This window comes from Hemicordylus capensis, chromosome 6 (genome assembly GCF_027244095.1).
Source record: "Hemicordylus capensis ecotype Gifberg chromosome 6, rHemCap1.1.pri, whole genome shotgun sequence".
In the NCBI taxonomy this organism is placed as follows: Eukaryota; Metazoa; Chordata; class Lepidosauria; order Squamata; family Cordylidae; genus Hemicordylus; species Hemicordylus capensis.
In genome coordinates this window covers 93809525-93837506 of record NC_069662.1, presented here as the reverse complement: position 1 = coordinate 93837506, position 27982 = coordinate 93809525, and the positions used below count along the sequence as shown (strand labels likewise).

Genomic DNA, 27982 nt, shown 5'->3' with positions numbered 1-27982 from the left:
AATTGAACATCATCCTGGTTTTTCAGTACATCATGAACATAACCAGTTTTCAACAAAGTTGCTTCTTAATTGTCTGTCCATATGCTCAGACAAAGTGTTAGTTCAGTGTAATTATCCATATCCATAACTGGAAAGTGCAGGGGAATTTTTCATTTATCTGAAACTTAACATTCATTCTGATTTGTTTAATTATTTCTTTTTAATAGTCCAGGAGGACAAATTTAGCATCATAGGGAGTGGCAAGTCAAGAGCTCTCCAATAATGGAAAGGTGTTTTTAATGAAGAAAAAATGAAGCCCATGTTTCTGTAGCTTAAAAACTCTAGAGCATGGCAATAAATGTCTGATTTCTGATACCAGCTCTGGATAGAACATCCACTCTGATGAACCTGCTGCTGAGCATGCCATTTGAATATCTTAAATATGGTGTGTCCAAAACATTTTGCAGCCTTGAAATAGCCCCTCAGAACGTAGATGTAAATGTCCACCCTACAAAACATGAAGTTCACTTCCTTCATGAAGACAGCATCTTGGAGCGTGTACAGCAGCACATTGAGAGCAAACTCTTGGGCTCTAACTCATCCAGGATGTATTTCACCCAGGTGAGTTAATTATTTAGCAAAATAAATATATCAAAAATCAAAGTGTTTGCTGTATTGATAATTAGAGTGGTGAGTTCTCACTGTTCAAGATCTAGAAATGTTATGCCTCAGAATGATGATAGCATGCCATGTATGAGGAGCATAACTTTCCAGAATAAGGTGGGCTATTGCACAAAATATCGCTCAACTGTTGAATATCCTTAATCAAAAAAAATTGAGTACTCGCTCAACTGTGTGTTGTGTTACAGCTGCCCCAATTGGGCACACTGCAAATTCCTCTTCATTGCAGTGTTTTTGAAACAGCCAGTATGGCAAGGGGATGTTCTTCTGCTGAGCCATTGCCTCAAGTCTGTAGTTCCATTAAGATTTCAGCTGTGCATATAGTAGTTGATATAGGTCAGCATTTTTCATGTGTGGGTCAAGAACAGGCTGGTACCCCCCCTGAACTGTGACCTAGAAACATGTGCAATTTACGAGGACTCTGTGGCATCTGTGCAGAGGCTCCTTGCCAGGTAAACTGATACTGAACAGGTTTCCTGGTGACAGGGAGTTTGAAATCCCATTAATCTAGGGAGTTAACTTGACAAAATTGATTGGAAAGGGGAAATGGAGGTAAATAATGCTGAACATCCAGTTGTTGCCAAGCAAGCCTTCCCATAAGGCATAAAGCAATTTGTATGATTGAGTCTTCAGTCAGAAAGCCATTCAGATCTGATGTGATGGCATTACAGGGTAGCATAGATGTATTTGGTGCCCACAGTTGCCTAACGTGTGCTTTGGGCACCAATGTGCATATGTTATAGGCCTCTGCAAACCCATCCCAAATAGGGGTTTGTTAAGAACCTGAACTTTCACACCCCATTTTAGGTCATACTTTTCCATTCGGGGGAAATTGGAGCATTTTGAAGATCCAAATGTCTGTGGGAATCTGCTTTTTCCCCACCCCTGATTGAGGCTGGGTGGGGGGAACCACCTTCTGACACCATGCATTTATTTTGTAATTTTAAAAAGTATTTAGCTTTTAATTTTACTCACAACTTAAAAGAGAAGGCGGAAGATTCTCTGATGTTAGGTCACTTCCCCTGACATTCTCTGATGATTTCCCCTTTGATTCTCGGATGTGGCATAACTTTTTTCTTCTGCATTCTCTGTGAGAATAATTTCTCGGTTATGTTTACAAATTAATTCAAAATCAAAGGATGGTTGGATTCACTTCTAATTAAATACACAGAGTCCAGCCATCCTTACCTTCCTCTGTGTAAGCATTGAGAGCTCCCAGGCTAACTGTTCACAATTTTTTCCTTTCCCCATAGACTTTGATGGGGATTTTAAAAAATGATTTTACTGATTCCAACATTCTTAAGGGTCCAAAAACCTGAACTGACATTCCCTACTTTGGATCAGGTCGGATATGATCCGAATCCAATTTTTTAAATCATGCACAGGCCTAATTAGTACATGAATTGCATAAAATATCTCATATAGAGCTATAAATAAGACTTTCAGAAAGTACAACTCAAACATAACTAAATGTTTATATGTGGCCAATTAAGGTATTCCCGAAAACATTTACAAGAAAGGATGAATCTAAAAATACTGATTCAATCTGCTTATTTCAATAACCGTCTTCGTATATACACCGTTTGTCTCCTTGACAAGCAGTACAGAAAGCAAATACAGTGAGGGAAATAAGTATTTGATCCCCTGCTGATTTTGTCCGTTTGCCCTCTGACACAGAAATGACCAGGCTATAATTGGAATGGTAGGTTTATTGTAGCTGTGAGAGACAGAATAACAACAAACAAACCCTCAAAAGCCCAGTGCCCAAAAGTCAGCGATGGATTTGCATTGTAGTGAGGGAAATAAGTATTTGATCCCCTATCAACCAGCAAGATTTCAGGCTCCCAGGTGTCTTTTCACTATATGCAGGTAACGAGCTGAGATGAGGAACACCCTCAGTAAGGGAGTGCTCCTAATCCCAGCTTGTTACAGTACCTGTATAAAAGACACCTGTTCATAGAAGCAAGCAATCACTCAGCTTCCAAACTCACCACCATGCCCAAGACCAAAGAGCTGTCGAAGGATGTCAGGGACAAGGTTGTAGACCTGCACAAGGCTGGACTGGGCTACAAGACTATCGCCAAGCAGCTTGGTGAGAAGGTAACTACAGTTGGCACGATAACTCGCAAATGGAAGAAACACAAAACAACTGTCAATCTCCCTCAGTCTGGGGCTCCATGCAAGATCTCACCTCGTGGAGTTGCAATGATCATGAGAACGGTGACAAAGCAGCCCAGAACTACACGGGGGGGAACTTGTCAATGATCTCAGGGCAGCTGGAACCATAGTCACCAAGAAAACAATTGGTAACACACTACGCCGTGAAGGACTGAAATCTTGCAGTGCCCGCAAGGTCCCCCTGCTCAAGGCAACACATGTACAGGCCTGTCTGCAGTTTGCCAATGCACATCTGAATGATCCAGAGGAGAACTGGGCGAAAGTGTTGTGGTCAGATGAGACCAAAATCGAGCTCTTTGGCATCAACTCAACTCGCCGTGTGTGGAGAAGGAGGAATGCTGCCTATGAGCCCAAGAACACCATCCCCACCGTCAAACATGGAGGTGGACACATTATGCTTTGGGGGTGTTTTTCTGCTAAGGGGACAGGACACCTTCACCGCATCGAAGGGACGATGGACGGGACCATGTACCGTCAGATCTTGGGTGAGCACCTCCTTCCCTCAGCCAGGGCATTGAGAATGGGTCGTGGATGGGTATTCCAGCATGACAATGACCCAAAACACACAGCCAAGGCAACAAAGGAGTGGCTCAAGAAGAAGCACATGAAGGTCCTGGAGTGGCCCAGCCAGTCTCCAGACCTTAATCCCATAGAAAATCTGTGGAGGGAGCTGAAGGTTCGGGTTGCCAAACATCAGCCTCGAAACCTTTCTGACTTGGAGAGGATCTGCAAAGAGGAGTGGGACAACATCCCTCCTGGGTTGTGTGCAAACCTGGTGGCCAACTACAAGAAACGTCTGACCTCTGTGATTGCCAACAAGGGTTTTGCCACCAAGTACTAAGACATCTTTTGTGAAGGGATCAAATACTTATTTCCCTCACTGTAAGTGTAACATAGAAATACCCAGCTGTACTACATATAACTACTTTTGGCTGACATGAAGACTGATGTGTGTGCAACCGGGGTGGGGTGGGGGGTTTGCCGATCTTCTCTTATCTCTTCAGCCACCTGTGTCTCCAGAAAACACATCCCTGAGGGTTGTGGGTTCCTCGGGGACATATTAGCAGGAGGCACAGGAAGCTACAGAGGGAAGAGGGGATCAACAACATTCACCACTCCCCCATTAGTGTGTGGGGAACACTTTTTGGTGTGCATGTTAGTCAGCCATTGATTTGTATCGTAAGAGATTATAACGTACAAAATACTATTACTTGTGCAAATAGACCCAGTTCAGTTGGCACCCAAAGATAGGATTTAATCTTGGGTTTGTCGTGTCCCCTAGCCTTAGGCACATGCTTTTCATCCTATTCATATGTGATGGGAGGAAGGATTTTACTTCTTATCCTGATGATCCATGATGTCCAAACTGGGCAAATTCTTGCTGCTTTTAAACTGAGCTGGCATACAAGCCAGAAGCTGGGATACAATCCCAACTGCCTTGGCGGTGGGACCAAGAGCAAGCTCTCCCACCCCCTCTGGACCAGTCTGGGAACAGAACAGATAACAATGTCTGGGTCAGAAGGGCTGTTGCTGCCACATAATTCTTCCCGTAAACCGATTTAATCAAGATGTGCTAAAACTTTGCCCACAGTTTAATTTGTAAGGCAAAGAAGAGTGTGTATGACAAAGAAATCTTCCATACTTTAATGTTGCAGCTTGTTGCTTTGTTTTAAATGATATGTCCCAGCCATGCTAGACCACTTGTTCCCTAACTGTGAAATGCTTCTTGGTAGGTGGCACAGCCTTCATTAGAGAGTCTGGCCACTTAGGGAAAGTGGTTATGGTGATAGGCATTATCTGTAACCCTGTTTGAATGGCTAGATTATCTGATGATCATTGCAGTTATGTGAGAAGTTTATTTTATTTATTTATTTATTTATTTATTCGATTTTTATACCGCCCTTCCAAGCTGGCTCAGGGCGGTTTACAATTAAAAAACAGAAATCATTAAAAAACAATTAAAATAGAAATACAAATATAAACATCAAATTTAAAAACATATATTCACAAAGTTGGCTTTGTGAATACACCCTTAGTGGTGCCTAATGTTGGCTCTTCCCAGACTTGAAGCCAGACAGGTACACTGAATTGCTTCTCTTCTTTGATTCATTTATTTCCCATAAATCTCTTCATTGCAGACATTGCTTCCATGTGTTACTGCTTCTTCTACTGATGTTGTTAAATCAGCAAGTTCTTCAAGTAATCAAGGGACAGGAGACAAGGTATATGCTCATCGGATGGTCCGCACTGATTCCCGGGACCAGAAGCTAGATGCTTTTCTTCAGCCAGCTAATAAATCCAAGACTTCTGGATTTGCTGCTGTGGCACCAGAGGACAGTAGCACCAATCAGAGCTGCAAGAATACTGGACCACAAGATGCTGAGATGAAAGATTGCAGTGACCTGGAAACAGCTTTGGAGTCACCAGAAAACTCAAAAGAAAGTAAACTGATGTCTCCTGAAGCCTTACCTGCTCGGTAAATGTGATCTCTGCTAAATATTTCTGCATTGTTTCCATTGATAACAACTGTTGCCAAGAGGTCTTCTCTATCTTCTTTGCTGAACAATAGTTCCGACTTGGATGTTTTATTATCTTTGCATATTTTTTTAAAAAAATATGAGGTTGATACAGAGCTAGACACTACCCTTTTTTCCTTGGGATCATGTTGTGCTGGTGCAATTTCAAACCACAAAATGTGCAGCAAAGAATCTTTTACAACAAACTAAGCTGTTGGGTGGAAAATGAAATATATGCGTGAAACAGGAATTGAATTTTTTGAGTGGCTTAGCTACTTGTGAATTCATCGCACTGCTCTGATGACTTGTATACATTTCTGGCGGAATAGAACTCATTTCCTTTGTATCTGTATTGCAGAAAGAGGCTGAGAACAGATTGTGATGTAGAAATGGAGGAACATGCAAGACAGGAAATGACTGCTGCCTGCACTCCTCGGCGGAGGATTATTAACTTAACCAGTGTATTGACCCTTCAGGAGGAAATTGGCAATCGGGCACATGCAAGTCAGTTCATCTGTCCTTACTGCTGTGCTTCACGTGCCTTTGTAGACCCCTTAAGCTACACTCGTTAACGCAAAGTTACCATATATTATGAGATAATTGATTTGTTAACAAAATGGCATATCTTGTGAGTTTTCTTAGAATGTATATTCATCATCATCATCATCATCATCAATTTTATTACAGCCATTGGCCAGCAGATAGAATTTATATTGCCCACTAAATTCCTGTAGCAGTGAGTTAAGACTACTCATGCTAAGGTATTTGAAATATTTGGATGGGGGCCAGTTTCTGTACCAATAGCCCAAGTCAGTGATATGTATACCCTACATACCAGTTTAGTCTGTAGCTATTCTACATGTTAGATGCACACCTTCCACAAGGCTTTTTGATCTGCATTCAAGCTTGTTTCCCACAGTGCTTAGAGGTTCCTGAACTCAGTAATATTTTATTCTTATCATTTGATTTTTCTGAATGCTGAAGTTAACTCATGGCTAATGGCTTGCAAAAAGCCAGCCTGGAAAAGCAAATCTTTATTTATGTGCTTTGGCTACGGACACAGGGACAACAAAGTAGTTTTGTGCTGAGCAACACCAAAAAGGGACTGGGAGGCTCGAATGCAACAGTGTTCAGATGCTGCTTTGGAAACACCCGCCAGTCGAGTGGGCATTGATTGAGAGCACTGATGGCTGCTTCTTGCCCAGTTTTGTAAGCGATTCAGAGGAGCCAAGCACAACTTGGCTCTGTCCAATAAATATTTGTTTTGAAGCAAACAAAATAGCCTGCAAATTCTCCATGGGGGTGGCTTCTTCTCAGCTGTTGTACTTTTCAGAGCAAATTTTGGTGTAACAGACATAGCTGAAGTTTGATTAGGGTTAATTTGTTCCTTGCAGTTATACTAAAATAATGAATGTTTCAGAGATAAAGTATACTTTCCATGTTAGTCTCTTTGAACAAGTAGCCAACACCAGTACATAGGAACATAGGAAGCTGCCATATGCTGAGTCAGACCATTGGTCTATCTAGCTCAGTATTGTCTGCACAGACTGGCAGCAGCTTCTCCAAGGTTGCAGGCAGGAATCTCTCTCAGACCTATCTTGGAGAAGCCGGGAAGGGTATGTCTGGAGCTATGTCTGGAGATCTGGACTATCACCCAGTTTCTAAATTACTGAAATAGACTGACTTGAGTGGAGTTTACTCCAAGTAAATGTGACCCAAAGCTTACTACTTTGTCAATAAATGTACTGGTGCTTGGAGGTATCATGCCATATCCAGGTATGCAGAATCTTACGATCGCCAGTGTTTAAATATTTATTTATTATTTGATTTATGTACCGCCCCTCCAAAAATGGCTCAGGGCAAATATTAGAGCTTTGTTGTAAAATCTGACAGTCATGGCCAACGGAATGAACCAATGAATTAACATAGAGTTCATTGGAGTGAAACAGTTTGAAACTACTTGGGACCCAACTATTTTGGCTGACCTGGGTTGTTAAATGGGCCCTGTTGAGATTTGTTACACACTTGCAAGTACAATACTTTAATGCCAAGCACTAACTGCTTGAAGTCAACAGTGCTGCATGGCTTAAATCCAAAAAATCTGGAGTGACCAATTTTATTGCGAAAATATTTATTGGAAAATTGTCAAAATATTTACTGGAAAAAAGGATTCTAAGAGTATAATGTGACTGTTCTTGTATCCTATTGAAAATGCAGTATTTCCTCTAAACCTTGGAAGGTCAAACTCTTAAGCTATTTTTAGTTTTTTATTTAAAATATTTCTATACTGCCCAAAACTTGTGTCTCTGGGCAGTTTACAATTAAAATTGGAGACCAAAGTATGTGGGATTGCTCGAGAAAGTATATTCTGAGGCGTTTCATAGAAGGAAAGTGCATACAAGTTTAAGAATAGCGTAAGCAGCAACTTTCTTGTCAAATTCAATTTTCCCTGAGGAGAAAGAACTACAGGACTGGGTGACACGAAATTCATCAAACTGTTTCCAGCAGTTTGATGTATCAAGCGATTGATTTCTTAAGAGAAAGGTATTACAAATTCTAGGTACTCTTCTGAATACAGGGTGTTTGTCATTCCAGGTCTTCAAGAGATGTTACGGGATCACTCCTTTGTTGGGTGTGTTAATCCTCAGTGGGCACTGGTGCAGTATCAGACAAAACTGTATCTTGTCAATACTACAAAGCTCAGGTATACTGCTCTTCTGGTAAAATAGTAAGCTACTGAACTTGTTCCATATGAGCTGAGACAGAACTATGAGTGCTCATATTTGTTTGTTTTCTTCCTAAGTTGACTGTTGTGGGTTGTTACATTGTTCTAGCTGTTATTTAAATATGAGGTTCACTGCTCAGAAATGCTGGGAACACATGTTGAAATTAAGGCCATCTGTGAGGAGGGCACACATCTCTACAGGGCAGCTTGTGGATATGCGGTTGGGGAAGAAAAACGTGGAATGAAACAGTAGAGCATTAAGGCAGAGGACCAGAAAGTGATCATGTGCCAGAAGCAGCCCCATGGTTGGTTGGCGCAGGCCATCAAATGTCAGATTGAGGTCAGCTGTCCTCGCCAACTTACCGGGATTGGTTCTAGCATACAATCAATTCCCAGTCCTCCACCCGACATTACAATTACGACGTAACAAAACTATTAATTTGGGTGCATGATCATGGCTCCCAAACCTCGGCTGGATGCTCCTCTGTCCTTACATTGGATTGTGAGAATCAGCCCATTATATGCCACTACCAGAAAGCTTTGCTATATCATTAAGCACATTAATTTTTGTTATAAAATACCTTGAGATAACTAGAGTATTCTAGGGAAAATACGCATACAGTCATCCCTCGCCAACCATGGGTTTCCCAATCACAGGTTTGAGTATCCATGACTGGGAAATTGTGACCGGTCTTACCAACCGCAACTCGAGTATATGCGATTCTCATGGGATTTTGTTGGCATGATTTTCCGAGGGCGGGAAAGAGCGGAGGGGCGTTGGACAGGTGGAGTAAAGAGAGAGAGGTGGAGTTGAGTTGTGTGAAAACTGTGCAGTGTTGGGGGCTGTACAGTAATGGCTGCTGCGCTTTCACTGCTGCTGTGGGAAGCCTGCATTTAACTGTTTGCTCCTGGGGGAGGCCTGCATGTGCTGGGGGGCGGCATGGCTGCTATGTCTTCACTGCTGTGTTTGCACTCTTTGCTGCTGGGGGGGGGTTGCATGTGTTGGGGGGGGCCGTAATGGCAGCTGTGTCTTTACTGCTGTGTTTGCAGTGCTTTTTAGTGAGAGTTAGAGAAGCAGAGATTAGAGAGAGAGGAGCGATGGTGTGTGAGCAAGAGAGTGAGCGCTCAGAAAATGTCTCCAAAGCATGCAGGCAAGGAAAAGGAAGATGCTGTGGCCAAGCAGGCAAGGACTGTCATATCCCAGGAGCACAAAATCAAAGTATTGGACTGCCTGAAGGAGGGCCAAAGCAACAGTGCATCTGGAAGATTGTTTGGGGTCAATGAATCGACCATTCGTAGCATCAAGAAGAATGAGGATGCCATCAGAGGCAGTGTTGCCAGTGGGACCCAATCCTCTCTCAAGGTTTTGTACATGCCACAAGAACCCAACACTGAGAAGCTGGAGAAGGCCATGAACATCTGGATGGAGGAGCAGGCACAGAAAAGGGTCCCCCTCAGCACCTGCATGATCTGCATCAAGACACAGAGGATCTACAGGCACCTGGTGGAGAGTTCTGGAGAGGGAGACTCTGAGAAGTTTCAAGCCAGCAAGGGCTGGTTTGAGAACTTCGAGAAGCACTTCCGCCTTCACAATGTGAAGCTTGTTGGGGAGATTGCCTCTGCAGACCAGGAGGCTGCAGCTGCTTTTCCTGCTGAGCCGAAGAGGCTGATCGAAGAGAAGGGCTATGTGTCCAACCAGGTCTTCAGTGCAGATGAGTCTGGTCTCTTTTGTAAGAGGATGCCTAACCACACCTTCATCTCCAAGGAAAAGAGAAGGTCTCCAGGATTCAAGGCTGCAAAGAACAGGCTGACCCTTCTGTTCTACACCAACACCTCAGATGGCCTGATGGTCAAGCCCATGCTGGTCTACTGGTTCCTGAATCCATGGGCACTGAAGGGGAAGAACATGAACTACCTTCCTGTGTTCTGGAGAGCAAACACGAAGGCCTGGGTAACACGCACCATCTTCATGTCTTGGTTCAATGGCTGCTTTGTGCATGAGATGGAGCGTGACCTAAGAGAAGAACCTGGCTTTCAAGGCACTGCTGCTATTGGACAATGCCCCAGGGCATCCTCCGGACCTGCTGCTTGCCCAGCCCAATGTGGAAGTGGTGTTCATGTCTCCAAACAACACATTGCTCATTCAGCCGATGGACCAAGGCATCATCCAGGCTTTCAAGAACCATTACACCAGGCGGAACTTTGAACATATCGCTGACCTTGATGGATGGTGACCCCGACATGACCCTGAAGGAAGCCTGGAAGGGCTACATCGCCCATGCCTTGACCATCACCAAGGAGACGATGGATGAGCTCAGGAGCAGCACCCTGAATGCCTGTTGGAGGAAGCTGTAGAAGTAGGCTGTGAGAGACACACACTTCTGTGCCAGCTGCGGAGGATAGAGGTTGGGAGGATAGTTTCTGCCAGGTGACTTGGAGATGAGGGCATCCAGCTGGCTGAAGTTGCTGAGCTTCTGGAGTCACACTCTGAGGAGCTCACAGAGCAAGACCTGGAGGCCCAGATCAAATTCTCCAGCGATCAGGAAGAAGCTGGTGAAGAAGAGGAAGACTGCAGGGCCACAGCAAAGTTGACCCTTGAAAAGATCAACCAGTTCCTCAAACATGCCTCAGAGCTGGCAGATGACCCCTTTATATAGCGCAGCCTGACATTCAGGTGGGGACTGAATGACCTGATTCAGCCTTACACTGAGGTCCAAAAAGACCTCAGGAAGAAGATGGCACAGCCAATCCTCCTGAGCTTTTTCAAGAGAGCGACCTGTCACATTGGAGAGCAGCTGTGAATTGCCTGCAACAGAGGGTGCTTCGGAGGAGGGGGGTGCTGGTACTCTCTCTTCTCCTTGAAACCCCCCTGAGCCAGCCCACTCTTCTCCACCCTTCCCACATGTCCCTTCCCCTTATTGCAGCCCACAACATCTCTCCTATCCCTCCTCCTTAGCATCCTGACCATCTATGCATGGCTGTCAGGTAGCAAAAGCTTTTCATTGATATTCCTTGTGTTCTGCTGTAGTGTTGTGATTTTAAAGTGTATTTGAGTGTTCAGGAATTTTCAGGGAGCTCAGTCTGCTCATTCCTCTTGGTGACTCTTGGTACCTCTTGCTGATTCTGCTGATATTTAGGGAGTTTTGGTGAGGGGCTTTGAGCACTTTCCCCTTGATTTTTAGGTGATTTTTTGGTTTCCCTAACCCCCTGTTTTCCACTGGTTTCAATGCCTCGCCAGCCACAAATTTGCCAACCGCAGGTTTTGCAGGAACGTAACCCTCACAGTTGGTGAGGGATGACTGTACAGTTCCTACCCATAACTAAAAATAATAGTTTTGTTATTACTATTGGGATTTTTCTTTCATAGACATAGGATGTGCATATAGCAAATTGACTTTTCTTTCTTTCTCAAGTCAAGAAATGTTCTACCAGATCCTTATTTATGACTTTGGAAACTTTGGAGTTTTGAGGTTGTCAGTAAGTATACTCTTCTTGAATCTAAGTTAGATATTTTAATAATGATTAAAGTAATTTTAAAATGTGAGGGTATTCTAACCTCAAGACAGGAATCAAAATGTGTTAAGGAGACTGCTTTTCTAAACAAGAAGAGAGCTGCCATCATGCAGACCTGGATGTGAGTTTGGCCAGCATCTCTGGTTGGACTTAAATAGCTGGCAGGCCTGGGCATGGCCCAAAATGTCAAATTCCAACATGATATGACCCAACAGTAATTAATGAATTTATTATTATTATTCTCCAAAAACTTTGAGGATAATATGTAAAACGTTGTGTATGTGTATGAACAGTAAATGGTAGTTATGCTATCTATTTTGGTGATACTAGGAACCAGCTCCTCTATATGATCTGGCCATGCTAGCCCTGGAGAATGCTGAAAGTGGCTGGACAGAAGAAGATGGGCCAAAGGAAGGCCTTGCTGAATATATAGTTCAGTTTCTAACAAAAAAGAGCGAAATGCTGAAAGACTATTTCTCACTTGAAATTGATGAGGTAACGACTTTTCTTTTCTTTTTTGGACACAGGGTAGTTGTGTGGTAACAGCTACTGGACAAGAATAGTGGCTGATACGATAGGCAACCCTATTGGCAATGGCAGGGCTTGTGGCAATGCTCCTGCAGACACGGAAAGCAGTAGCTCCTCCGCAGAGCTCAGATGGTAGTGCTAGAAGCGTTTATTTGCAATGGGGAAAAAATACACGAATGCTTCTAGTGTGACTGCTCAGTCCCTATAGCAGACCTGCTGCTTTCCATATCTGCAGCACCACCACAAGCCCTACCGCTGCCAGTAGGGATGCGTATCATGTCGGCCAATAGCTGCAGACTATTTCCCTGCAAGTAAGCACCTTGAAAACAGTGCTTCCAAATTAATATGCCCAGAATTGTACTGCTGGGCAAGCTTTTTACAAGAAGTTCAATAGGGGAAAAAAGCTAGAGGCAGGCTGTGGGAAACTTCCCTTTGCAGAATTGTAAGCAGCAGCTCTGGTAGGTAGTCATGCAGTGGTCTCAAGTTATGTGACATGGGTGTGTTCGAACTGTTCGAGCACTATAAGATGGTGGGGCTGCTCTGAGAAGAGCAGCTGCATGCTTGCATGCAGAAGGTTCCTAGTTCCCTTCCCTGGCATCTCCGAGATAGACAGGAGACTCTCTCAGCCCTGCAACTTTTGAAAAGCTGCTGCTAGTCTGTGTAGACTATTGTATTGTACTGTGTAGAGCTAGATGGACCAATGGTCTGCCCATGTGGAAGCTTCCTATGCTCCTATGAACCGGTTCGTTTTGAACCGGGCTGGTTCGATCATGAACTGGACTAGAGGCGGTCCAGTCTGTGATCAAACCAAACCGAGCCAGCTCCATAGTGGAGCAGTTTGGGATTGAGGAGCTATGTTTGCAAAGGGGTACCTGGTGATGATTCCCTTCTACAAGCAAAGGGGTGGGGGGATCCTTGAAAAGTCCTCTAAAGCGCAGTTGGGGGACAGGGCAATGAGAGGGCACCTTTAAAAATAGATTACGGTTCTTACTGGCACAGCAGCTGCCACCACCACTCAAAGCCCGCCTGGTGCAGCCCAAGTGTGTGGTGCTTCCTCCATTCCAGCCTCTCCGAATGCTAGAACCGCACCACCGGGTTGCTGGAGGGAGTGCTGCGTGCTTGGGCTGCGCCGTGAGGCTTTGAGTAGTGGCAGCGGGCATCAGCGGACCAGTAAGAACCTTAATCTACTTTGAAAGGAGCCCTCTCACTGCCCTCTGCCCCCCACGCCCTTTAGAAGACTTTTCAAGGATTCCCCCACTCCTATGCAAGCATAGACCCTTGAACCGCCAAACCAGTTCACAGACCAGTGGTTCAGTCTGAATTTGGTCCAAATTTGAACTGAACCACGAATTTCGGCTCATGCACACCCCTAGTATGTGACAGATGAGAAGACATCCAATATGACTGAAAATATTCTGTTTACAGAATGGGAATCTTTCAGGACTTCCACTTCTGATAGATAATTACGTCCCTCCCTTGGAAGGGCTACCTATGTTTATCCTTCGTTTGGCCACAGAGGTAGGTTGATCAGTCGTGACCTTTGCTTGAATTAGAATCTCTCAAACTATATTCACATAGAGTTACTCCACTCTAACAGTATGACTTCCTCAATCTTCCGTCATAGTCCTCTTTTTAAGCGATGTGTGAACAGTACAGAAGTGAGGAACGCTCTCCTAAATGACCTCTACAAAAATGCCTAACACTATTCAGTTACATAGATTTGTGAATACAACCTTATTTAAGAGTTGCACCTGGAGAAAACGAAGAGTGGAACACCCTAGTTTAATGTTTTTCATTGCAAGGCCTGGGTACTAGTGGCAGCTCCCACAGTCTCTGTGTGGCTCTTCTTAGGCCAAAGTGGAATACTCCACAGCCTTATTGACCCCGTGCTGCAACAGCTATGCCCAGTGCCAGTGGGTCTCCTTTAAGGGAAGCTCCAAGTGCTTAAGTGCTGGGGATAACTGCATTTCCTAGTATTCTGCACATGCCTTCCCAGACATCACTGGAGCTGAATGGAGCCCCACTTCTTTTAAAGGCCCCACTATGGCACTGAGAAAAGCTTGGCACTGTGTGAAGGTCAGTGCAGTGGGAAACAGCTCTCACGTACAATGTTTGTGGCAAAAGTGGCCCTTGCTTGAAAAATAGCCAAGATCCTTGCCCTAGTTGAATATCTGTTCTGAAAACCACTTTAAACTTCTGTTTCCCATTCAGACCCCAGGAACACACACTACGGTTGTCATGGGGATGCCCCTGAAAACTGCCTTCCTCTGGTCATTGATAGCGACCTGGTCTATAACATTTAGAAGCACTTACTACAGAAAACTTGACCACTGGGTTGCAAATCTCCACAGCCCCCTCCCTGTGTTGCATTCCTGCCAGCTGCTCAGCTTCATAAACTAGGGGCCAAGCTCCACACTTGGAGCTTTTATATGATTGTGAGAATTGAAAGTAAAACTGAAATATTAAGGACTGGGACTGAGTGTGATATTACTGCTACACAAAAGTGCCTTTAAAATATGTTCCACTGTCATTGTTCTCTCAAAGAAACTGCAGGTGACATATAGTCACAAGTAACTAATCTCTTGCTATATAAAATTCATTGAGTGGGTTTTAAAAAAAACACCAACACTTGTCTGTATTTTGGGGGCTGATAGTTAAGGATACAAGTGCTAAGCCTTTCCCTTAAGGGAAGTTTTGCTTTAGTATTTTTCTAACCCAGGCAAACTGTACTTGATACTGAGGTATATACACATTTTCCCGTATCAAACTATTGTTTTTTAAAGAGCTAGCTTTGCACTATAGACATTTCTCTCTCTGTTATGTTTTCTTTACCAGGTAAACTGGGATGAGGAAAAGGAATGTTTTGAAAGTCTTAGTAGAGAATATGCCATGTTCTATTCTATTAGAAAGCAATATATAATGGAAGAGTCGGATCTTACTGCTCAACAGGTACTTTCCTCATTGGTTCTTTCACAGATGGTAACGTGTAAAAGGACTACTTTATTCTGTAATATCAACAATACACTTTGCAGGGACTGGCTGCAAAGGGAGAGAATGCTTAATTGTTCCTCTTTAATGTAAGGAGGAGGGGAATTCTTTTCCCGACAATTCATCAAGGTAGCCTTTCAAGTGCCTGGCACAGCAGCATATTTTAAGATACATGTTGTGCCAGTACTGGGGAACAATGTGAATCTGTAAAGCCTTTCTGTAGAAGAGCCTTTAAATATTACAGCAGTCCTGTGTTGGTTGAAAGTGAAGTAGGACCTAATCATTTACTAGGCAAAAGCTTGAACTGTTCATAAACAGGAGGGCTCTTCTCATGAGCCTCTTCTATTCCCAAGTGGTGGTTGTGCTGGGGCTTAGGATCATGATGGGTAATGCTATGGTAGTCAGTGTGCAAGAGAAAAGTGCTGTACTCTCAAGAGGAGAGCATAAGGAAACTTGGAGATTTCTCATTGTAGTTGTCATTTGTGAGGTTGTTAACACAATGCAGTTTCTGGAGAGAAATGGAGAATCTTCAGCAAGGAAGATGTGCACCAGGGCAGCAGATTGCTCCTCATTACTAGCTCCTGGACAGGGCCAAATAAATCGACAGGAACTCCCTCCCCTGTGAGTGGGAGGAGCCATCCCTGGATTCCCAGTTCTGCCCTGTCTGGCTCCTAGTAGGCAGGGTAGCCACGGTGCTCTTTGAGCTTTCATTTATTGCCTTGTTTTATAAAACACTTTGGTTTTGGCTTTTTCAGGCTTATCTGTGTGTGTGTGTGTGTTGTCTTTGAGCCTTCCCCCCTTCAATCGAGCATGTCATCCAGCAAGTGCCCCCCCCCCGATACCAATGGCTCGCCAGTGGGTCCGGTGCCACTTTTGCCCCCAAGAGAGGCTTGTGCTGCAGCCTCAGGGGCTGCTGTGCCTCAAAAGAAACAAGATGGGCAAAGGAGCTAGAACCTCACGTGCCATCACTACCGGAGTGGGTGTGCGATCAGGCAGGGAAAGAGAGACTTATGTTTAGAGGGCATCACTGGGAGCATCTCTGACGTAGGAGATATGCAGGCCCTTACTTGGGTCCTTGGCGAGGATGACTATGTGGTGCCTTTTGTGGGGGATAGACCATTGCCAACAACATCCAGCAGTGGTTGAGGGACATGGTTTTAAAAAGTCCATAAGGGCTTCTCATGCCAGAAAGAGTCATTGAGTGATAAGGGCATACTAAAAAGGCACGATCCTCCATTTCTGGTTCAAATGTCACCAGTTCTGCCCAGCAACAGCCTGCTTCACCCACTCTTCAGAGGGTTCTGAGTGGGGGATCTCCTGACCCACTGGTGCACATTAGGCAAAGCAGGGGCAGTTTTTACCACTGTGCTCTTCTGGTCATTCCCAATTCCCCCCACAGGGATGGTGGGTAAGGGGCACCATCAGAGGGGGATATTGCCTGGAACTCATCCTCCAGGCAGTACATGCCATCTCCAAGGTTTCACAAGCTGGCAAACACAAATTGGTACTGGAAGCCATCCAGCACCTCCTTGAAATCAGGCTATAGAGGAGGTGCCTCTCACTCCTGCCCACTTCAATGGGCTTTCTCCCTCACCAGTACAGGATAGCAGACCGTTCTTGGGGTCCAGTATCAATCTCTCAGTCAGCCAAAGATTCACATTGCTGGTGGCTTCTTCGGCTCTTGCCTGAGGGGGTCCAATACCTACCCACAGAGAAAGAGAAACTGAGCACAGATGCCAATCTCTCTGGCTGGGGAGACCATTGTGGAACATCAGTGGCATAGGGTCAGTGGAACAAGGAAGAGAGTGCTCATGGCATCAGTTAGTTGGAGCATACTCCTCACTCTCTCTCGCCTGGCCTTCCAGTAGGTGTGTCACCACCGTGTACTTGCCCGAATGGACTATGCAGTGGCCAAAGCACACGTAAACTGACAGGGAGGCACAAACTCCTTGATGCTGCCTCGAGGCCACTTGTCTGTTTGAATGGCCTTCTTCCCGTTGGCAGAGCATGTCACAGGTGTAGAAAACATCTAGGTGGACTGGCTCGGCCAGCAGAGGATGGATTCGGGGGAGTAGTCACTAACCTAAACGTTTCAGGAGATCAGCTGCGGGTTTGGGGTCATAGTAGTGGACCTGTTTGCATTTCCAGCAAATGCAAAGATTCCAAGGTTCTTTTCAAGGTTTCATGACCCCAGAGCAGAGGGGATGTACACTCTGGACCAGAGGTGGCCAGAGTTTTACCCGACAGGCCATCCTATCCAAGGTGATCCAAAGGATGAGAGCTTGTCAGGCGAAAGTGATGTTAGTAGCCCCAGCATGGCCACTCAGGCCATGGTTCTGCTCAGGTTGTTGGTGGAACCACCTTTTCCACTAGACAACAGCTGGAACCTTCTTCATCCAAATCCAAAGTGGCTGAAGCCTGGAGGCTGAGCAGAAGGTGCTAAAGAAGAAAGGGTATTCCGATAGGGTTTTGGTTTCCAGGAAGGGTTCCATGAAGATACTCTATCAGGCTTCCTGGAAGACCTTTTCCCTTTGGTGAAGGGCAGAGGGAATTGACTCATCTTTGGCCCCTATAAAGTCTATCCTGTTCTTCCTTCAGGAGGGCTTAGAGCCCTAAAACCAAATACTCTTAAAAGGCAGATAGTAGCTGTCTCTGCCATCTTGAGGGTTAATCACCCTTCCTCTCTTGCATCTCACCCACATGTTAAAAGGTTCCTGAGACTAGCATCTCTGCTTAGCCCACCACTGGCCCATAGATTTCCCATGTGGGATCTTTATTTGGTCCTTCAGGCACTTACCAAATCTCCATTTGAGCCACTTAAATTGGTGAAACTTAAGTTCCTTACATGGAAATTGCTCCTTAATCTCAATCACATCCGCTCGAAAGGTTTCCGAGCTGAGGGCACTATCAGGAAGTAGCTTTGTCATATCTTTCCAGATTATGTACTTTTCCAAACAAATCTGTCCTTTATTCCTAAAATTAATACAATTTTCCATGTCTTTAGAGTTATTTTTGCCCAAAGCCATCCAATGCCAAGGATCGGTCCTGGCATACTCTTGACCTCATATGTGCCATCAGAGCCAACCTAAAGCAAACCAAGGCTTTCCAAATCTCAGAATGCTTCTTTGTTTCTTACCCTGCTTGTTGGGTAAGAAGGTTTCCTCCTCTACCCTGTCCAGGTGGATCAGGGCTTGCATATCGCAGGCCTATATATCCTCAGGAGTTCCTACGTCTGCCGGAATTGCAGTGCAACTGCTTCAGTCATTTTTTCAACACAAGCTCCACTAGTTAGCACTTGTTAAGCAGCGACTTGGTCGTCCCCATCCACCTTTGGACGTCATTACAAGTTAAACTCAGTGTCTTCAGCTAACGTGTCTTTTGGCTAGAGAGTACTACAACAGGTGGTCTGTACATGGGCAGGAGAGACTTCCCTTCCAGTTGGACAGAAATTGATGTATGCTCCACAGTCTGGATGCACTCCTTCCCTGCTGGAGAATGGACCATGGTACGTACTTGAAGCAGCCATTCTCAGCAGAGAGACGGAATACATCTGCCCCTCTCCCTATGCTTTTACCCACCATTAGGATTTTCCCCCTTCAGTGACTTTCATTTTTTTCAGTTTCGTAATTTATCTGGTTTTTATATACAATCCACTGTTGGCTTAATTAATTGGTTCTGGGAACTTGGGGATGGCTCCTCCCACTCACAGGAGAGGGGGTGGCTGGGTTCCTGTTTATTTGGCCCGGTCCAGGAGCAAGTGCTGAGAAGCAAGCCGCTGTCCAGAGGCACTGTTTCCCTGCTGAGAATACACTTCAGGTTTAATGCTTATTAGTGTTAACCATTGCCACTATGCTGTTTGGGATCATTGCTTGATAGTAGTACACAGGAATTTCAGTCTGTGGTCCATGGGGCTGCTCTAAGGAAGTAGAGAGTCCATTGCACTAGACCAGGGGTGTCAGACTGCAGCCCTCCAGCTGCTGCTGGCCTACAATTCCCATCATCCCCAGTCACAGGGGGCAGGGATTATAGGAGGCATAGGCCAACAACAGGAGGGCTGCAGTTTCACAACCCTGCATTAGACTAATGCTTTGTGCAGAGTTTTTCCAAATTTATGGAACCATATGGATAATTGAGAGTTGGAGGAAGTGAAGGATGGAAGAAGGTTATAGCACAGTCATGCAGTGCAGCAGTTCTGTTGCTGGAATACGTAGCACTTAAGCAAGGGAGAACTTCAAGTTTTGTTTTAAAAGCATCTATCCAGAGGGAGAAACAGTACCCCAGTATGCAAGAGCACCAGAGCTTGCCTACACATGACACTGTCAATTTCTAGTACAGGGAAACCTTACTTGCAGATGCACATAGCCGTGGTCAGGTAAGACACCCAACCTCAGCATATACAGGGGGGAACACATTGACCTCACATTTCTGTGAGTCGGCGATGGCTGGAAATGACCAGAGATAGTCACTTGGAGACACAAACTGGCTCCCATCTTTTTTTTTTTTTAAAAAGTGATTTTTTGCCAATTCTGGGGCATATGTGGGGCACAGCATAATGTGGGGCGAGCCACAAAGCATGGTGATGAGATTTTCCTTGCATCCTGCCCCCCAATTTGGCTAAAAATCAGCATTTTTTCACCTTTTCCTAGTACAGTAATGGAACAGAACCCCTATGAATATCAGTGTCCTTGTGTATCCTACAGGCTTTGGTATAAGCTTCCACAGGTTGCCTAGGGCTAGATGAAATGGGAACAAGTGGTTATGAAGTTAATACATGAGAACGTCTAGGTCTAATACATTTTGAACAGAACTCAGCTACTCTTATAGCAGAAGGCATAACCTGAAATGTCTTGCTTGGTAACCTTAGATCAAATACTATTAAAATTCATGTTTGGTCAAACTTAAGCTGTTTTAATTTCAGGCAGAAGAAGCTGAAGCAGAAACAAGATCATGGAAGTGGGCAGTTGAACATGTGCTTTACAAAGCTTTTAGGACATCCCTCTTACCCCCTAAGAACTTCAGAGAAGATGGCAATATTTTGCAGCTTGCTAATCTACCAGACCTGTACAAAGTCTTTGAGAGGTGCTGAACATGGGCAAATAAATAAAGGCCTCCAGTTATTTATTAATGGCTCGTTTCCTGTGGTCACTTAATGAAATAACTGTGTTTCAGACTTGAGCTAATTGGGCTGACTGTAAAAGTGATTGTACTGCAGGTCAGAGGAAATGACATGGTCATTGTTTAGCTTTAAGAATTAAGTGTGTAATAGATAAGCAGACATCTTGATTTCCATCAAAGTTCAATAGAGAAAAGGTAGAGAACAATTGTGCAAGGTTCTGCTTTAGTAATTGCATCCAATCTAGCTCTTGATAGGCTGTTCATTTTAACCCCACAAATACAGCAGATCTACAGAGTAACTTATCCAAGAAACTTGCCAAGACCATGATAAAAACACACATACATAGAACTCATACAGTTGGCAAGATTACAATTGCAAATTAATAGTTTGAGATTATGAAAAAACTATATCCACTTCAGCTGCAGTATTAACAAGTGCTGTATCTGGTATTTCAAACACTGACAGAATGCTACTGCTTCACGTGGAGTATTGTGACTTGTGATACCAATGTAAAACTGTGCTATTGCTATTAAAACTTAATGCATAGGAAATAATGTTAATGTAGACAACACATACCCACACACAACCAGTTTTGGTAAGTAAAGTGTCCATTTAATAATACTTCCTGCCCCATTTCTCCCACCCAATGTTCCACGCCACACATAAGCAGCAGCTAACACACCAGGTTTTACAATGTACAACAAAACATCTTATAGGCCCTACTCTTACATTAAGAGCAGTTGGGGATAGTACTTTTGGAAGTCTAAAACTCAGATGTGCATCACCCATGCAATAAAGCAAATTTTATACAGTCATCTTATATAAATTTAAATATTTTACAAAAGTGTTCCATCAAAAATGTATAAAGTTTAGCAAACAGACCCCCAAAATACATTTTAAAATAAATGTTATCTGATTCCAAAGGTTATTTTAAATCTAATCACTGAAGTTTACATTGCACCATATAGAAGGCACTTGTGCCATGTGATGTCTTGAGCACAGAATAGGTTAGTTTGTAATGCAGCATCCTCGAATTCATGCAGTTGTCTCCAAGCACCAAGCATTATTAAAGCAGTTGAAAATAGTTCAAGGAATAAACTTGATTTCACCATTGTGAAAATAGTTTATAGCTGTAAGTCAATTATACAGTATTGGGCTCCATCAGACTAGAATTAAGCTACTAAAAGTTCATCCGCATAGAAACTCAAAATTATTTTTTCATTCTTTCAAGTTGCAAAATATTTGCCACTTAATTATGAAACTAAAATCTGTTGAACAGTTCAGTGTTCAAAGTTTGTGCCAAAGAAAGTCTGTATTAAAACAAGCGGAGGGCAAGTTATTTCAAGGAGCAGTGCATGATGTTTTGAATTTCCTTTCTACTGTTGAGACAGAAGTGCAGTTCTGTTTGCTTTCATTTTCTCCAAGCGTTTTACTAGGTGGCTGTTGGTCATCTCCATCTCTTCTATCCTGTCCAGTGCTGTTCTTAACTAAAAGATACACACATGCAAAATACTTAGTGTTGAGTACCTACAGTATGAAATGTATTGTGGCAATACATTACAACATAATGCAGTTTCAAGACACCATATACTGAAGGTGCTTTAGTGTAGCTGTTTGGATTATGAGCTTGTTTACACAATCAAGATTCAGCTGTAATTCTAAAATAACCTTTGGCTACAAAAAACTTCAGGATATTTCTACCCTGCTAGTTCAGTGCACTAGTTTGCAGCATTTAAGGCCAAGCTTGATGTACTGACAATAAATCAGTGAGCAGGATCCAGAATAAGTCCTATTAAAATCAATGGAACTTTATTTAGTCATGACTAACTTGTCTCATTTATTTCAATGGTGCTTACTTAGGATTAAGTTAGTAACTTGCTTGCTTGACTTCCTGCAGTCTTGAGCAGACACAGCATAACAGTTCCAGGGCAATGCAATTAAGAACGATGCAATTCAGTGCTCCTCCCACACAGGAAGCAAAAATTAAGGAGTCATTTATCAGAGGATGTGGATTGCAACAGAGGAAGGAATTACTCCTCTTAATTAAGTTATCTGATGCTAGATGAGGAAATCTCCATGGTCCTTTCCACTTGCTCCAGAGGATGGGACTTTAATTAGCTAGAGGCTTTATAAGCTCAGGGAAGGTGACCCCTCCCAGATCTTTCAGTCCTGTCTTTGCTCCAGAGACAGCCTCTCTCAGCTTTTTTTTCTTTCTTAACCTTTTTGCCTATTCTCTAATATTTCACTCTACTCTTTGCCTCTTTAACCATCATCTTTCTCCCCTCTATCCAAAAAACAAACACACTTCCTCTTTCCTGCTTTGCTTTTTCTACCCCCTCCTTCACCCATCTCTTGGATGGAACAAGAGGGAAGATTGAAGCACATCCTTGTGCCCAAAGGGGGAAAGAATGCCACCCCCCCCACAAGTCCGGTAAGATGGGGCATACCCACTCGCATCAGCAGTCCCACCAACAACCTGGTCCTCACTGGCACCATTATAGGAAGGAAGTGGAGAAGGCCCTGATCCCTTGGGTCATTGGGGGTCAGGATGATTAAGCGAAGCTGCTTGCAGGCACCAAGGGGGTCATATTTGCCGAAGGACCACACTCCCGTTACTCCTGGGAAGCTCAATGGCCTTGCAGGGCCGACCGAACCAGCAGAGCCTCCCATGCGGCCTCCAAAGTGGCCATACCACGATCAGATGCCCATACCAGCTGGGCCTTCACAGCCTCTGCCCCACCTATGAGTCCAGAGGATACAACCCCTGCACAACCACCAAGGTTGCCAAAGGAGTGGGGAAGAAGTGCTCCAAGCGGCCCTCTTCCACACCCGGATCATAAAGAGCCTCTAGTAGCTCCCAGGCACCCTGAGGAGGGGAGCAGGCTGTCTCTACATATGCAGCCTGCCCTACCAAAGCCAGCCTCGTCTATCAGGACACCAGAGTATGCACAGGATCCAGTGAGACCGAGGCCATCATGCCCCCCACTGCAGCACACAACTTCTCCCGTCCCTCAACCCCTGCTCCTGTTTTCCATGATGAAATGCCAGAGTTGGCAAGCTTGGTTTCAAAACACAATTGCTAAGTCTATGCAACAGCGTCACTGTACCAAAACTACTAGAGAGAGAAATAGAGACAGTGACTCTACTTCCTCTTCTTCATCAGAGGGAGCATCAAAGAAATCTAAAAAAATAAAGTATAGACACAAGGTCTCAGATCTAAGAGATTCAACCTGTCAAAAAAACAGGACTAGGCTAAGGGGGAATCAGGCCTCACCATCCCATTCCTCAGCCATTTCCATATATGACTCACCTGATCCCCCATCCTCAGGGCCCGACCTTGGCCCTTCTAATCCAGGACCTACTGGTAACAGGGACAGTCCAGTAGCTGTTACAGAGAACCCTGACTTGGACCCCAATTCACCAACAGCACATAGAAAACCTAAAATCTATATAATGAGTGAATAAACTCTATGGTATTACACAGGTAGCATAATATGGCTAGGACATCACTGCTCTGGGTGGAGTTACTCCAGTCACGGCATCAGTCAAGAAAATTGAGTTACTCCAGTCTTCTCCCTCAGACTTTATACACCGAAGACAGACTTCATTAAAGATTCAAAAGGCACATGCCTTTATTGCAGATGCTACACTGGATGCATTTCGCTTCTCATCCCATTTTACTGACTCCATGGTGGTGGCTAGGCACTCTTTATGGCTCAAACATTGGCAAGTTGACCCTGTTGTGTGTTGCAATCTAGCCCCAGTAACCTACACAGCTACTAAGCTTTTTTGGTGATGGTAGGCCCTTCAAGAACTATTTATTGAAACAAAAGACAAAAAGGAGGCACTTCCTTCTTTCCCTCGCAAAGACGAAAGGAGATTCCTGCACAAGCTGCAAGTCATTTCACCCATTGTGTTCCTCCTCTATTATTATTATTATTATTATTATTATTATTATTATTATTATTATTATTATTATTATTATTATTTTATTAATAATTTTATTTATATACTGCCCTTCCAAAAATGGTTCAGGGTGGTTTGTCCTTTAGGCAAAGGGTCAGAGATAACAGGCCACAACGTTCCTTTTGGAACCAACCACACCACCACCAGAACACACACTTTCTTACCAGAAGGCCAGAAAGACCTTCAGGCCACAACCCAAACCTTCCTTTGGACTCACCAGGACTGGGTGTGGGAGGCCACCTATCCCATTCCTTCCACACCTGGGAGTCCAACACATCAGACAAGTGGGTTTGGCACACCATACAACACATCTACCAAACAGAACTTCCATCCCCAATGGCCGTTTTCCAACAGCACGGTCAAATACGCCTACCAAACATGCAGATTTCAGTGCAATTCAGCATCTGATTTGCATAGCCATCATAGAGTCACCATAAACCCAATCACCAGATGGGAAAGGACATCTATTTTATTTTATTTACCATGCCCCCAAAAGATGGATCCCTAAGAACCATCTTAGACCTAAAATTTATAAACCGGTTTGTCCGGCATCAGAAGTTCCAGATGGAGACCCTGCACTCCATAGCAGAAGCTCTACAAAACTCTGACTTCATGGCATTGGTGGACCTCAAGGAGGCATACCCACACATACCAATACACCCAGCCAGCTGCCCCCCTCCTTTGTTTCAGATATGCAGGTCAACATTTTCAATACAGGGCACAACTGTTCGGCTTTTCGCCGGCCCCTCAAGTATTCACAAACCCCTGTTGGCACACCTCCGCTTCCAGAAGATAAGGGTCCTCACATGCTTGGATGACCTCATGATGTCATCATCGCAAGAAAGTGGGAGGTTGGATGTACAGCTCACACCACAAACACTGAGCAAGCACTGCTTCCTGGTGAACGAGACAAAGAGCCATCTCTCACTGTCCACAAGCCTCCACCACTGGGAGGTGATTATAGACACATCCAAAGACTGCCTCATTCTACCACCAGAACACATCAAGTCACTCACTTCACTGGGACAAATTTTGACCTCCAAGCAGGTTCCCCTTCTGACACTGGCAAAACCTCTGTGCCTGATAGTGGCTCCTATGGACGCACTACCCTGGGCACGTTTCCACTTTTGTCCACTTCAATGGTTTCTCCTTCCTTACCAAAACCAAATAGCATGATGCCGAATGACCAAGGTCAGACACACTCTAGAAGTACTACATTCATTCCACTGGTGGACTCAACATTTTCATCTGTGCCGAGGCAAGACTTTCTTAGACCCACTGAAGACCATAGTGACTACCGATGCCAGCTTGTCGGGATGGGGGGCATGTGCACTGTCTTCAGTGTCCCACACAAGGACGATGGTTCACTCAGGAAAGAAGCCACAGCATTCACTGGCTGGCACTCAGGGCCATCTGGCTGGCTCTAATGCTGTTCTTACCACTCCTACACAATCAACGTGTACCGGTACACACGGACAATGTGATGAACAAGGCTCACGTGAACCACCAAGGAGGCAAGAGAACGCAGTCTCTAAACACTGAGTCGCCCTTGCTGCTACAATGGGCAGAGTGGCATCTGGCATCCCTAACTGCGCACCATGTGAGTGGGTCCTTGAACATCCAAGCAGACTGACTCAGCCAGACAGATGTCCATCCGGCAGAGTGGAGCCTCCACCCAGGGGCATTTGAATGTCTGACACAGGCCATAAAGCATCCTCAAGTCGACCAGTTCGCCTCACCATCCAACTCAAAACTGCCAAGGTTTTTCTCTCGTTTCCCCACATCCTCTCCGCCCCCTGGCCCAAGAAGATGATCTACGCATTTCCAACAGTTCTGGTCCTCAGCTGTATACTTTGCAGGATCCAGCTATTCCAGGCCCAGATGATTCTGGTGGCACCACACTGGCCATGTCTGCCATGGTTTGCAGAGATCCTACACCTGGCAGTCAAGTCGCCCTGGTTACTTCTGATAACACCCGACCTCCTCTAGCAGAATCCAATTCTACATCATGACCCAGTGTGGTTCAGGCTTGCCACATGGCAACTGAACAGAACATCCTAACGTGTTGCGGGTATGTGCCCAAAGTCCTGGACATCATCCTTGCTTCTCGGAGGGATTCCAGGAACAGGAGCCACCAAGCCACATAGTGGGTCTTCCTCTGCTAGTGTTGATGACAGACTGTCAGCTGAGTGCTATGGACTTCCAGAGTTACTGCTTTTCCTGCAAGACAGATGGACTAGGGCCTGTGATCTAACACCTTGAAAAGGCAAGCAGCGGCATTGGCACCTTTACTTTCTGGTTCCAAATGGAGCCTCTCTTCTCACCCACTTCTCAAATGCTTCAAGGGGGCTATGCTCAAGTTGCCACCAGTTGTACATAGATTCTTTTCCTGGGACTTGCACAAGGTGCTACGTGTCCTCCATGCTATGCCTTCTGAACCAGTGCATTCCATATCTCTACGACTACTTTCGAGTTGGCCTTCCTAGTGGCCATCACCTCAGTCAGGCGAGTATCCGAGCTATGGTCATTATCCCAAACTTCTGCATTTTCTCTCCAGACTCAGTCTGTCTTGTTCTCGACCCTTCATTCTTTTCAAAAGTATCATCAATTTTTCATTGTTCACAAAGAGTCATCCTACCATCTTTCTGCAAAGCCTGTACATGCCTTAGAAAAACAATGGCATAAACTGGACATGCACCAATGTCTATCTTGACCACACTGCTTCAATCCGCACTACATATACTCTGTCTCCTTCCTTCTAGCCTCCACAGGCCAGAGAATGTCCGTGGCTACCATTGCTCGAAGGATTAAGGCATGAATAGCCTTGGCATATGAAGTACAGAACTTGTGACACCCTCCCAAGATCTTGGTACACTTCACTAGGTCAGCAGCTACTTTTGCCGCCTTCTCAACCAACACACAACCGGTGGAAATCTGCAAAGCAGCCACAGGGTCATTTCCTTCCACCTTCACTAGGCACTATAAGCTTGATCTGCATAGCTCTTCTCAAGCAGCATTTGGCAGATGGGTCCTGCAACATGTTCTTCCGCGCCAGTAGATGCTGAGGCTCTCACCCGGGGTTCTCAGCTGTGGCATGTCCCACGGAGATGTCCTCTTCCAGCAGCAGAGAAAGGAGCATTGGCTACTCATCGTGAAGGCTTCTTTTTGCTACTGGATTTGAGGGCATCTCGACCCACCCGTCTGGGCATCTGTGTCTATTGGTCTGCATTTTTTGTACTATCTTCCTATTTCATCTATTTTTGTATTTTTGCTTCGCTGCTCAGAACTGGGAGGGGTTACCTTACCTTTATAAAGCCTCTAGCTAATTTAAGTCCTGCCCTCTGGAGCACATGGGAGGAATAACCCACAGAAGTGTCCTCAAATCCAGCAGCAAGAAGAAACCTTCATGGTGAATAACCAATGCTCCTTTCTACATAAGAAGCTAGTAATCCTATGCAGAGGAAACTCCCCACTCTCAAAATAAGGCAATTACCTCTCGCTGTAGTTTCCTCTTTTCTGCTTTAAGTTCATCTTCTACTTTTTCTGCATTCTCTGCAGCAGTTTTGTATCTTATCACCTGTCCTTCAAGTCTTACAACCTGAAAAAGCAAATAAGTTTAAAGCAGTAATCACTTAATTTCTTATATGCTAGAGGAGTTTATCATCTGTGGCCTTACCTACAGTACTAAAACAAGGCCACAGAAGTTAATTATACACAGTCTTCCCTCAGGCAACTACCTCCAAAGCAGAGATTTAGCAACAGTAAATGTTTATGTAGCATAATGCCTTGAAT

At 44.6% G+C, this 27982-nt stretch overlaps 2 protein-coding genes across 27 annotated transcripts in view; one reads left to right on the top strand and one right to left on the bottom strand.

Annotated features, from left to right (window-relative positions):
- Positions 1 to 20233, top strand: part of MLH1 (mutL homolog 1) — a 38175-nt gene extending 17942 nt beyond the window's left edge. For 2 of the 3 annotated variants that reach the window (XM_053259848.1, XM_053259849.1), the window contains exons 12-20: positions 447 to 600; positions 4977 to 5314; positions 5713 to 5858; positions 7950 to 8058; positions 11493 to 11556; positions 11923 to 12087; positions 13546 to 13638; positions 14956 to 15069; positions 20027 to 20233. In XM_053259848.1, the coding sequence (XP_053115823.1) occupies positions 447 to 600; positions 4977 to 5314; positions 5713 to 5858; positions 7950 to 8058; positions 11493 to 11556; positions 11923 to 12087; positions 13546 to 13638; positions 14956 to 15069; positions 20027 to 20194 (1351 nt within the window). In that variant the 3' untranslated portion in view covers positions 20195 to 20233. The remainder of the gene's footprint in view (positions 1 to 446; positions 601 to 4976; positions 5315 to 5712; positions 5859 to 7949; positions 8059 to 11492; positions 11557 to 11922; positions 12088 to 13545; positions 13639 to 14955; positions 15070 to 20026) is intronic. The other variant, XM_053259850.1, reaches the window with a different exon arrangement.
- A 154-nt stretch (positions 20234 to 20387) lies between these two features.
- LRRFIP2 (LRR binding FLII interacting protein 2) overlaps positions 20388 to 27982 on the bottom strand; it is a 65854-nt gene continuing 58259 nt past the window's right edge. For all 24 annotated transcript variants that reach the window (XM_053259851.1, XM_053259859.1, XM_053259863.1 and 21 more), the window contains 2 exons: positions 27684 to 27788; positions 20388 to 21711 (listed from right to left, as the gene is read on the bottom strand). In XM_053259851.1, coding sequence (XP_053115826.1) covers positions 21601 to 21711; positions 27684 to 27788 — 216 coding nt within the window. In that variant the 3' untranslated portion in view covers positions 20388 to 21600. The remainder of the gene's footprint in view (positions 21712 to 27683; positions 27789 to 27982) is intronic.